This window comes from Pectinophora gossypiella, chromosome 1 (assembly GCF_024362695.1).
Source record: "Pectinophora gossypiella chromosome 1, ilPecGoss1.1, whole genome shotgun sequence".
In the NCBI taxonomy this organism is placed as follows: domain Eukaryota; kingdom Metazoa; phylum Arthropoda; class Insecta; order Lepidoptera; family Gelechiidae; genus Pectinophora; species Pectinophora gossypiella.
The window spans coordinates 12,391,815-12,404,759 of record NC_065404.1 but is presented as its reverse complement, the minus strand read 5'-3'; the positions used below and the strand labels follow the sequence as shown (position 1 = coordinate 12,404,759).

The following is a 12,945-nucleotide window of genomic DNA, read 5'->3' as shown; positions in this document are numbered from 1 at the left end:
AATTACAATACTCTCTCAGCGGGCTAATACCGGACTTTGGACCATGTCAATCGCGAACACACGCGAATCTGTCTGACATAAGTGACGCGAACACAGCAAACTGTGACCTAAACATGTGTCGCACAGCGGCATCTAGCGGAACACAGCTAAACAGAATTTACTGTTTTACCGACGCCGCGCGGAAAATGGAAAAAGAAAATCTTGATGAAAATTATGACCACTCCTCCTAATAAGTAATAAGTCGAATCTCATAACCTTATTTTAATCAATATTATAGCACAGACATTTAATACATAGTATTTCCGTACATTATAAGCAGATTGTCGTAGACACATAGGAACCTCCTTTTTCTGAAACATTGACTTTTTATTTTGGTTTTTACTTTCATCTGTCATATTCATGCAAAATTTTGAAGTTATACAATATTATGTTTCTTGTTAGACAATCTCCAAGTGGTTTAAATGTATACAGGTTTTTTTAGTTTTTTTAAGTACTTACGTCTAATTTAATCAATCTCTCCAAGGAAATATAAGAATGCCACCAAAAGCTGCTGCCAAAGTTGCCGCCCCTGCAGCGCGACTCCAAATAAGTGACTCAAGCCTGGTTTATCTTGCTGAAGATGCGGTGGAAGGTAATTCTGAACATTATCCTGTTAATTTCCAGAACCTGAAATCATATTTTAAGAGAGCCCTAGCCTTAAAATAATTAGAAATATGGCGTAGGTATACTCAACCACGCTACTCCATTAAAAACAACCTATATGTATAGCCAACAAAGCTTTCAGAGTTATCAAGCCTCTTTCTTTGATTTGGATTAAAACAACAGGCAGTCGTGTACTGATAGCTGTGTGAGTGCGGAGTTCCCGGTAATGGAGGTTTTTGTGTATCCTCCCATTTTCCATAACAATAATGCATAACAGTTTAAAATGTTTGATGGCAGGTTTCCAGGATCGGTTAGACCAATGTGTCGACTGGAACATCCGGGGTACAGCTATTCGTCATCACCTAGAGTTGTGCCGTAGAGAGGACATACCTACACTCAAATTCACCGACGCTCTAAATAATAAAATAAAGAACAGCATACTCCATGGTTTTCTTGACGAACACTCGACGCTCACTCTACAAGAACATTGGGAGACCTTACTGCCTATGGCTATATGGGATAACGAAAACTGCGGAGTGGAAGAAGCGAAGACGTGCTTCCGAAGTGTCAATAACATTACTGACAACTTATTGCACTTGATCAAGGATGCAGTCAAAGCCAATAATAGACAAGTGTTGAAAAAACATTTGAAAACAGTACATGTATTAAGGGTTAATGATATTCAGGTAATCTCTACTATTTACTCAAGAACTGTATCTTCAAGAACCGTGCAATTAATTTTGGAGGTTTCATTAATGTAGGCAACTTTCAAGAACAGTTTATAATATTGATGGGAGTTTAAATGCACCTACTAAATTATAAATCGATAAACCAAACATAAATTCAGGAAAACGTGTTAAAATATAAAGTCAATATAAAAATAATAATGTACCAGTCGTAGTTATATAACATTTAAAATGACAATTATTATGACTTGATGATGATTTTAAATGTTATTATATAAGTATAAGTTATGAAGTATGTAGAAAGTATAAACTGAAAGGTAATGCATAAGAAAAGCGAGGTCTGACTCTCATAATTAATTTCAGATGACAGATTTGGACAGAGGTGTAAAGAAGTACCCAAAACTGGTGACTCTAAATCTGTGCGGCAACTATATTTCAAATGTCGACGGAGAAATGCTAGCCAAGGGAATCAGACTTCTAGAGATGCAAGCGAATCGTATTGCGACATTGGAAAATGTCCGCGAACTACCTCAAGATTTACTTTATTTAGGACTAGCCAAGAACATGTTGACCACTGGTAGGTAATATTACCAGAATATGATTCACTAAAAACAAATACTTACTACACTTTTGTAACCTACCTACTAGTTGATGCGGAAGTCATCCAAAAATACATAGCAAAAGAAACGGTCGCAATGATGGATGTTATTGCTATATGCAATCAATAGTAAAAACTTGACACCAACATAGTGAGATAATTTTTAAAAAATAATAATTTATTAAAAAATGTTGATACTGTTGTTTACAGAAGGAATATTGCATATTTCAATATTACCTAAGAGCCTAACTGTCCTAGATTTGTCTGACAACGACATCTATGATCTGGAGCCGCTATTAGAACAGCTGGCACTCTTACCAAACCTCACCGGTCTACAACTTGCAGGGAACCCCTGCTCGGTACGTTACTTTATCAGTTTAGTAAGTAGTCCACAGTGCTTTTCATAGATGGCATTAATATCGCTAAACTTAGCGCTCTCATGGAGGCTGAAAGGGGTAAAGTAAACTTTCAGAAAGACCGTCTGTGCATAATAACATGACGGCCTGAACAATGGTAAACAGTTCTATAAAAGCTAAAAAGACTATTGCTTAAAGGTTTATGAAGTTGGCGTATAACTTAATGAGTAAAAATAAGGGAGTTTGGATTTTCAGGTTTGGAAACAATGTGCTTTATCAGTACACTACGTCATATGGATACAATAAAATACAACAAGTCTCGAGGTTCTGGACTGGACAATATATTTTTAAATACTTTACTAACTCTCTATGGGATCTATTTATTTGCTTGTTTTCCATCAGGTGTGTTGTGCGTATGCGCGAACAACACTCACAAAACTCCCCCGTCTAAGGTGGCTTGACAACCGCCAAGTCTTGCCAACGGACCGAGCTGATGAGAACTTTGAACCCCACCCAGACGACTTACGGTCTGCCTACTTCGTCTTCACCGTCATACGAATTATGTCTGCTCCTATACCACCTAAGCCTGATAAGGTTTGTAAGAACGACCTCTGCAGTAACATTTTTGACTACGACATAGGTAATCTAAGTATGTAACTGAATCCCTTCAGATTTCAAAAAAACAAAACAAAATAGACAAAAAGGTATTTCTATAAGGTCCAGTCTTTTAACTCATTTTACCTGAAATTTTGTAGTAATGTGCAAATGCAATCTAAGATTCGCTTTCGTTAATGTTATTAGCGTGAACATCCAGGGTCAAGATCATTGAATATTCTTATTTTTTTTAAAACATTAGATACTTTATCTACTGACCTAGCAACCTAAAGTGGACCTTTGTCAATGATACGAAAATTTATCACACTGTCTCTAGAAATCTCTAGTCAGACGATGACCTTGTAGAAGACCTCAGGGAATATAATATACATATTGTTACGTAAGATGCTTTAATTACAAATAAACCTGTAGGGAGCGACCGGAACTTTCCACGTCAGCCTAGAGCTGCCTTTATTCGACTCGGTGCGAAGGAATTTTCTGATGTTCCGACGATACGAGTCCCTCACGGAGTTACTGCCATCTCCAGAAGACGACTTCTATGAATCCATACCCAGCTCAGTGATCAGCAGCAAAGAGAAATCTGGCATTTTTGGTGAGTCGTATTTTTAAACTAATAAATACCTTATGATTAATATTTGTTATTTTGTGCTCGTGTGGATTGTGAGGTCAATAACCGGCCTCATCAAACCTGGTGTCAGGGATTTCCATTGGAACCTATGAAATAAAACTATGGATCAAACTTCTTTCATTTCGTCGAAGAACATGTAAACAAACGTACATTTACATGATCTAGAACCTATAATTGCAATCCTATCAATGCTACGATGATGAAGTTCTCTTAAACAATGCCCTAAAATACTCTGTTTTGTCCGAATGACTGCCTTGTATTATAGCGGAAACAACAATTAAGTGAGTGACGAAGTATTTTATTTTGTTTATCCTTTATAGAAGGTGAAGCAATGAGCGAAGAGACTGACATATTTGCTCGATTGGAAGCGAAAAGTTCTCGAATAATAGAGCATTTTACATTATTCGAGAGCAATAAGGTGCCGTGGAATAAGATAATGAACTTCCAGGAACCGACTATCAGAATATTCTGCCCGGATCTGACCGCTCTCAGGGACACATTCCGATCAAACATCACAATCAAACTCATCTATTCCTTGGTAAAACGATTAAATGTTATTATGTCTATATAGCAAAGAAATTATATATAAAATTTTAGCAGTCTATGTTATTCTTTTTAACGTGACGTATTGTAGATTTGCCGGATATGGCATTAACTACTTTTAGTTTTAGTTTCTTAGGAACTATATAGCCTTGCTTAATACATCGTTCATATTGTGCGTAGTGCTATGTATTTTCGTAATATTAGTTTACGTCCAGCAGGGATAACATGCGAGAAGTTTGTGTTTTCCATCACATGCGTGACACATGATTTTGTTCGTATTTTGACAATACGACATTACTTATTTGGGGTCACGTATTAGCACTAAGCAACAAAACGACATAATTATATCGTTAGAATCGATAAAATGTCCATGACAACATTTTATCACGTTGTGCATGTTAGCCCTACTGGTACTAACAGTTTACCACTTGTTGTATACATAGAACACGCCGACGAAGAAACCAGATAAGAAGAGTGCTATGGCGATAAAGCAGCCTCCTGCTGACCAGCAAGTTACAATAGCTACCATCAAGTGTAGCCTCCAGACCCTGGACTGGAGTCAAGTGGCGCAGCACTTCTACTGGGATGACTCACTCAACACAAAAGAAGCTATGCATTGGGGTGACGGAGATCTTTCCGTTAGTTTAATATATTTTAATTTTTTTTTTGCAGCTTTTGATATAGCAACCTTAATTTACCAGAATCATGCTGTTAGATCCTACGAATAGTAGGTTAGATCTGATGTTTTTTTTTTCTTTTTTCATTTTTATGGATTTTTAGCAGCCTTAGTAAAGCTTGGTTAATTGGTTAGTTTGCTAGGTCAAAGATAAATTATGAAATTTTGATTACTAAATAAAGGCAAATCTAAAGGTAACAGAAACTTTTTCTTTTTTCTATTTAACTTATTCATGAATTTTAATAAAGTAAAACGTAATAATAAGTGCGACATTTAGTCACATTTTTCTATGATGTCACAGGTTGCTTTTACATACAAATCCATAGTGATATCGTGTTTTGACATTTAGTAAAAAGTAACTGACTTGACTAGTTAGAAACTACCCTATTGCAACGACTTCTGAAGGAGCATTCAATTTCTTTCGTAATTAAAAAAAGTTCTTGAAATAAAATTAATATCTTAAATTTTCAGGTGATACAATACCAACTGACACCTCTTAAACCCACTAAAGGTAAAGAAGATGCTAAAGAAGTTGCCAAGCAATCCATTCCCGAAAACCTCACCTGTCATTTTGGTTTTGGTATCGAAACTCTGCGCTAACTTGTTGAAAGGTTTGTGTATGTTTAAATAATTACATAATTTACAAGTGTAATATTAGACGAATAGATATTTGTATTCATTGAATCCAGTCTTTGAACACATGCAAATAAATATATCCCCTCAAATTATTCTATTGTCATAGGAACTAGTTGTCCACTTGTCTCGTATCAGATACGATCACAAGGCCTCGGCAAACCCCTAGAACCCAATTCAAACACTTAGCGTAACACTTCCTCGTACGTACTCGTAAGAGAGCGTCGCCATACTAGATATTTGGTAATTCTGATTTGGTCGGCTTGCAGTGAATCACAGCAAATTTTCTCTTAAGCCCTTTGTAGAGTTTAGATGCAATAAACAGTCACATCCTCAATTCTGATCATTGATAGGGTCAGTCCGATGCTTGTTAGGATCCTAAACGGTTAAATAAGTTGTAAATGGCGGGAGCACCGCACGAACGTTGGGCCAACCCAGTTGAATATCTACTGTCATGCCTTGGTTACGCTGTTGGTATCGGAAACCTGTGGAGATTTCCCTATTTGTGCTACAGGAATGGAGGGGGTGAGTTAATAACATATAAGTATGTTTCTGTAATATTTCATTTATTTTACTTAAACATGTTCGTATTTTTGTATATTACAGGAGCCTTCCTCATCCCCTATTTCCTCACAATGTTTATATGCGGAATTCCTCTCGTTTACCTGGAGACAACATTGGGACAGTTCGCTAGCGCAGGATGCATTTCTGTCTTCAATATCAATCCTTTATTTAAAGGTATCATATTATTTTCTAAGCAAGCAATATTTCAAATATTTAAAATATAATTTTCCCCTATGCCCCTGTCTAACTTATTTACAGGAGCTGGTTACGCCGTAATCGTTTTGAATGTTGTCTGTGTAATATACTTTGCTGCAATAATGGCCTACCCTGTACTTTACATATACCACTCATTCAGCTCGCCTTTACCCTGGAAAACATGCGACAATCCTTGGAATACCGAAAAGTGTACGGAGGTAAGTATACAACATAAAATCAACTTAATAAATGTTTATATCACCGATCACTATTCCTGTATTGTTCTTTTGTAGATAACAGGAAACTCAAGCTTTTTCCAATCAAATGGTTCAATCACTACTCCTGAAGACGAATTCTTTCAGTAAGTTTAATTATATCTGATCTCTAATTTCCTTATTTTGTTTTCTATTGCCTTATTAATCGTGTGTAGATGTAAATTGGTTCGTATTTTTATTTCTATTTTCAAACGTAACCTGAAAATATTTTTAAGTAGTTTATTTACCTTTTATCTTGCGTACTTTCATACCTATTTCATTTTGTTTTCAGTATTCGATTACTGCGCGTATCAGCTGGCATACATGAAATTGGTGGAATAGTCTGGCCTGTATTTTGGTGCAATGTGATATGCTGGATTATAGTTTACCTATGTATTTGTAATGGTGTCAAGAGTGTCGGAAAGGTGAGTAGTTAAAGTAGTAAGCATCATACCACATTCCTTTGGCACTCTGCCGCACTGTCAACCACCGCACCGAGAATATATTTTTCTTCGAATTTAGAATTCTCGGAAGTCTGAATATACAATTTTGTTTGCAGATCGTATATTTCACCGTTTTATTTCCGTATGTGGTGCTCTGCGTACTTTTGGTTCGAGGCGTGACTCTCCCTGGCGCTTGGCAAGGAATCAAGTACTATATTCTACCAGATTGGGGGCAACTGATGAAACCGAAGGTGACAATAATGCAGCTCTTTATTTATCTTTGAGACTTTATTTAATATTCCATTGTGGTCGGACCTACCGCCAAATTAGAATATTATGAGAAGTTCCTGCTTAAGTTATGTTACTTTCAGGTCCTTTTGAACAGATAAATAGGCGTAAGTACATTTAAATTTCGTAATGCTTACAATTCCAAAAGAAAATTCCTAAAGCTATATTGACAAACCAAATTTTAATTACCTATGTTCTTGAATAAGAATCTTCGTACTTTTTTGTGCGTGCGAGTCGTTTTGGTTAGCGACACTGATAAATTTGACTTTATACTATACAATTTTATAATTTGTCTACAGGTTTGGTTAGATGCTGCAACACAGATTTTCTTCTCTCTTGGCCCTGGTTGGGGAGGTTTGGTCAGCATGGCCAGTTTCAACAAATTTCACTACAACAACTTAAGGTTTGAGCACCCTCAGGCATGTTATCTTATTTATTTTACCGGTTGAAAGCCTTCAGCGCTCCCGATTTATCCGGCCATGTAGTAAATTCCATGCAAAATAAAAATATTCTATAGGTCATGTCAATAACCAAAAATTTATTCAGATTTATTAAATAAAAATCCAAAAATTTTGTAATAAATCGCTGTAAGCTTCAGAGGAACCTACTGTAGCCTACCGAAGCCTACTGGAGATTTATGCATTGCATTTGTGAGGTAGAGTACCGCTGCTAACGGGACCATCTCTGAACCCCCAGCATGACTTCAACGTATCATGAAGGAATACAAACTTCTACAACTAAGTACCTACTTCCTAGATTTTATCTATATTCATATTGTTCATTTTTCAGATCGTCAATAATAATCCCATTCGTCAACTGCGGGACGAGCATCTGGGCAGGGTTTGTGGTATTCTCAGTACTGGGGTTCGCAGCCGACCGTGCCGGCGTGCCGGTGGGAGAGGTGAGAGAGGGAATATTCTTTGTCAACTTTTGACTCTTTATTTACATACGGATACGGATCAACTAATAAAAAATATGCATATACTTAAACAAAATATTTATATTCATTCTGTAAGTACATAATTCACAGAGAAGGATCATGAAATGAACTAAGCATTATGTCCTTTTCTGAAGAAACAGACGCTGTTTTTCAGTCGCTAATTACTTATTTTTCCATATAAGAGCGCATCTCAGGCGCTCCTAGATTGAAAACTTGTCGCCATGGTCGAATACGGCTGGAAAGGATATATACTTATTTTTCCAGGTGGCCACTGCCGGCCCTGGCTTGGCCTTCGTCACGTACCCTGCCGCCGTCACCATGATGCCTGCACCCAATCTATGGGCTGTCACCTTCTTCGTCATGCTGTTCTTCCTTGGCATCGATACTATGGTGAGTTGTGCTTATATGATGTGATATATTTATAATGGCCCATTGTTTATCTAAGTATACCTATATCAAATCAATAGGATATGTCCGGGATGACAAACGATTCAATGCACTCTATGTTTTTGCCATACTTCAAGATCCAGAAAGAAGAAAAGTTAATTAATTCGATTCTTTATGAAACAAATCGCTCTCATTTTGAAATGCACTACTTATTATTAATTTCAATATTTCAGTTTGTTACAATAGAAGCAGTGATAGCGGGCGTGCTAGATGAATTTCCAGTGCTGCGTGTACGCAAACGTCTTGTTACCCTAGCTACATGCCTAGCTCTTTTTGGGCTCTCTATAATTTGCAACACTGAGGTATATAATTAATTCCATTATCCTAACTCCTCATCACTAATTTAAGAGCCACTTTCTTGTCGGTGTAGCATTCTCTATTCTTGTCTATCAAAGGCCACAATTCCTTCACTTCCTTATAAGACACGACGTTCACCTTCTCTTTGATCTGTTCCACGTAAGCTCTTCTTAGTTTTCCCTTCCTCTCTTTCCTTGTAGCTTTCCTTCTATGATGTTTGTAATAAATTTGTCGTGTCTTATTAAGTGTTCAAACATCTTGCCTCTTCTGTCCCCCTAACTACTTATTTATATTTATGTTGTTTCTTCCTATCTTCTTTATAGAACTTCCTCGTGTTATTCAAGGCTGAAATAATAAACAACATGATTGAAAAACGTTGTTTTAACCGCGATGTATTTTTTTATAAAGGCTACAATCACTTTTTTAAGAACCTACATACTTATATTTCCACATTTGAATATATTTTGCAAGCATAACATTCATATTTCGGCTTGTAAAATAACCAAAAAAATGTTATTTGTAGAAAACAACCAACTTTCTTTGGAGCTGGGATCGCGTGACTCGTTTTCAGTTAAAGTTTCCTTTCAAACATGTTTCTAGCTTTTGATAACACTGATTCACCCTAGATAAAATAGGCAATTGAAAACAGAGGCACTAAATATTGCACTTTGAACCTCATCAGTAGGTCGCAAATGGGATTTTACTTTACATTATTGCGATGACTAAGCTGTACCTAATATGTTTTTGTCCTCGGAAAAAAGAAAAACCAAAAAAGTACCTACTGGTACTTTTTTCCCGTTGTGTTGTCGAATTCCTATCTACTTACATACCAACAGTTGAGATTTGATAATGGTTAATTACCTCAATCACTCTCTGTAAGGAACGAACTTTCCGACTTGGAAAAAACAAATGACGTATTGAGGGAACAGCCTTCTCACGAGAGATCTAGTAACTTATGATTAACAGTAACATTTTGCCCAGTGACGTCACATTTCAACAAACAAAGAAACTGTCAAAGAGTATTACTTAAAACCTGTCAGTTCTTGTTTATTTTGAAAAATGTGACGTCACACGAAGCTCAATCATGGCCGCCCGTGTTTCGGGTTTTGTAGTAAGTACACAGATAAAAAAACGCATTCTTATTTTATAAAAATAAAATATTTAAAAATGATCTTAATAAAAAAGAACTATTGGATAATTATTGTTAAATGATGAACTGATCCAACATATTTCATATTTTATTGTTACATCCGTCAAGTAGCCAATTAGAGCTGGCGCAATGTGTAATACCTATCTCCTCAGGGTGGGCTCCACGTGATAGGGCTACTGGACTCCCACGTGGCTATAGCAGCGGTGCCGTGCGTCTGTCTGTTGGAGATCATCGCAGCAGTATACACGTACGGGCCGCGCAAACTGAGTGCCGACGTACTCTTCATGACGGGGCAGCCGCTGAACAGGGCCTGGCTGTGCCTCTGGAGATATGTTCTGCCCGTCATACTGTCGGTAAGATTGTGTACAAACATTACATAAGTACCTAACAGTCTCAAAGTGCGTATCTTATTTAATGTGGCGTTCATAAGTAGTAGACGTGTCTTTTGATCTTCTCAGCAATCCTGGTGTCAAGGTTATTATTGAGCTACCAAAGGCCCCTGACAGAGTCATACGACGATTACGATCCAAATACTGTCATACATAGATATGCCAGCCTTTCATCATGGTAAAGAAGTCTTAATCCCTTAATCAACTTACGCATATTACCGGGATAATAAGCATGTGAACGCATTTGTTATATTATTTTTTCGAGAAAAAGAAAGTCTTATTTACGTAAGTATGTTTGTATTCGTTACAGGTCATAGCACTATGCACATTAAGCCAAGCCTCGGGTGTAGCTGGGTGGTGCATTGCCCTCATATCTGTAGTTTGTATACCAATACACGCTGGGAAGATGATCTACCAAGCCAGAGGACCACTACTTGATGTAAGGAAATACAAAACGTTATAATAGTATAATGTAACAACCCGTAGATGAACGGCAAAGTTAAATAACAGCTCAGCGTATACTACTGGTATACAGGGTGTAACAGAACGAATCAATTCTGTGGTAACAGACTTGAGTTGAGCAAAAGGCTCCAAACACTATTCGATTAATAACGGAAGGCCGACCTCCATTTGTGGATTATAGAGTACTTACTTACCATTCAAAAGATTATAGGTTACCTTTTTTTGACGTGTCTTATTGTAGGTTTGCCTCAGTTGACACAAACTACTTGCTTTTCAATTCAAGCTGTACGACAAAGCAATAAAACAAACGAAACATACCTACACAAGGTGAAATATGTGTGGTTCTTACGTCACTCACTAAATCCCGGCTGTCAATTTGAGTTGTAGTCAATCCGATCCATCATTATCAAAGAATTTGCCAGTCTGTAGTTATTCGATGTTCTCGCAGGTTTCCAAGAATATAAATAAAATAGCATTTTCAAATCATCAACAGCCTACCGTCGTCCACTGCTGGACATAGGCGTCTATGGCACGCCACTGAGTTTGGTCCTCGGATTCTGTCCTCCAACCGTTGCCAGCCACCTTACGGATGTCATCATATAATTTTCTGAGTAAAATTAAGTAATAAAAACTTTCATCACATCTCACTTTCAGCGCATCAAGGAGTGCAGTCAAGCAAATAGCGAGTGGTGTCCATCAGAACCGGAGATCCGCCAACAGTGGCTGGCGACCACGCACACCAAAGACGTGCCACTGCACTACACCAGGTCATGACAATACTACATGTTTATAAATAAATATAGAAAATAATATTAAAGTAATGTATTTTTTTTATATTTTTTACTGTAATAAACACGTATGTTGCAAATCGAATTGACTTTTTTATTTAAGTAGTACCTACTTGTGTAATAGACTACTCTGGGCGCCATCCCACTCGTGTCAGACAGAGTACTGCGGGGCGGAGGCAAGAGGGAAACCACTGCCCTATATTTTATAGAGAATGCTACACCGACAAGAGCGTGGCTCTTAAATTAGCGATGATGACCAGTTTGTGTAGTTAATAAATATCGCCATTTGAGGCTGTAGGTATCAGCGCAGGCGTAAGTATAATCTTTCGTTTCGTTTTTTAATTAGGATGACATCAACAAAAAGGTATAATTTCATAAATGTCTCTGTATTAGGATATTCTGTATTGCGCTGGTTTTAAGGTCAGACAGGTAGTCGCTTCTGTAAAAATCCGGACCTGTCAAATGTTCAGGTTAGGTAAGCGGACCCTGTGAAAAACGAGACGATAATGACTGTGTACTGGATCATCAGCTCCGATTACTGGCTCTCTCATGCCTAGAAAGTGTAATTCTTAAATCTTCGGAAGTCTGTGATTGTTCGTGTTGCTGATTGTGTTGTCTCGCCATTTCACAGGGTACAAGATCGTACCACAAAATTACACTTCTCATCGATTAAGTATAAGTAAGTATGTGGTTTCACAAGTTATACAGAGATGCTGCGGGGGCACAGCCGGTAAGACCGATATGTACAAAACGATAATATTAATGAGGCAATGATCGTAATTTAAAACTTTCCACATCGCTCAACCACACAAATGTTTCGCGAGTAAAGCAATTTCTTCCATTCCGTGGTAGCGATCCAGCCAGAAAAGGCTTGTTGCGGCCGATATGAGTTAACAGGCGACATGCGGACTCGTGTAATTTAGTGCTAAGGGTATATATCGCTTGACCGTCACCGTCACCGAATCATCACCGTTCTATGATCCGTGGTGGGTGCCATAGAGCATGCCTCCGATGCCTCCGGCGAATCCATCCACAGACAGGACATTTATTAAACGTCTGTGGTTAAATGTCGAATGTCTGCGGCTCCATCCCTCTGCTGTGACCATCGACAAGTATGACTCAACCCCGAGAAAATTCGTATCAAAGTATTTTATGCAAAAATGATACCAAACTGACATACCTATTGTCATTTGGCTGTCATATATCTTGACAGTCAGAACCATCCGAAAATTCCAAATTTTTTGTAACATTAATTTAGATCAAAATTTAAAAGTACGCTTATTCTAAAGTCTATTTTTCGATAACTGCTAAATTTCAAAATTGTCTGTGTGATCATCAGATCTTTAAATAA

The 12,945-nt window shown here is 37.5% G+C and overlaps 2 protein-coding genes across 3 annotated transcripts; both read left to right on the top strand.

The window, feature by feature from the left end:
* Window positions 1–45: 45 nt before the first annotated feature.
* On the top strand, window positions 46–5,352 carry LOC126381994 (uncharacterized). Of its 2 annotated transcripts, none has more exons than XM_050031780.1 (10): window positions 46–233; window positions 524–631; window positions 940–1,328; window positions 1,692–1,905; window positions 2,185–2,285; window positions 2,685–2,876; window positions 3,309–3,489; window positions 3,846–4,063; window positions 4,512–4,706; window positions 5,216–5,352. In XM_050031780.1, the coding sequence occupies exons 2-10, from the start codon at window positions 535–537 to the stop codon at window positions 5,342–5,344; spliced, it is 1,716 nt and encodes a 571-aa protein (XP_049887737.1). In that variant the 5' UTR covers window positions 46–233; window positions 524–534; the 3' UTR covers window positions 5,345–5,352. The 2 variants fall into 2 exon arrangements, with proteins under 2 accessions (XP_049887737.1, XP_049887659.1); XM_050031702.1 differs by having other exon boundaries at window positions 2,137–2,285.
* A 254-nt stretch (window positions 5,353–5,606) lies between these two features.
* LOC126367370 (sodium- and chloride-dependent glycine transporter 1-like) lies at window positions 5,607–11,580 on the top strand. The gene is made up of 13 exons (XM_050010873.1): window positions 5,607–5,902; window positions 5,984–6,115; window positions 6,200–6,354; window positions 6,430–6,497; window positions 6,683–6,815; window positions 6,950–7,084; window positions 7,421–7,524; window positions 7,911–8,022; window positions 8,326–8,451; window positions 8,682–8,810; window positions 10,108–10,308; window positions 10,655–10,783; window positions 11,461–11,580. The coding sequence occupies exons 1-13, from the start codon at window positions 5,779–5,781 to the stop codon at window positions 11,578–11,580; spliced, it is 1,668 nt and encodes a 555-aa protein (XP_049866830.1). The 5' UTR covers window positions 5,607–5,778.
* Window positions 11,581–12,945: the final 1,365 nt, after the last annotated feature.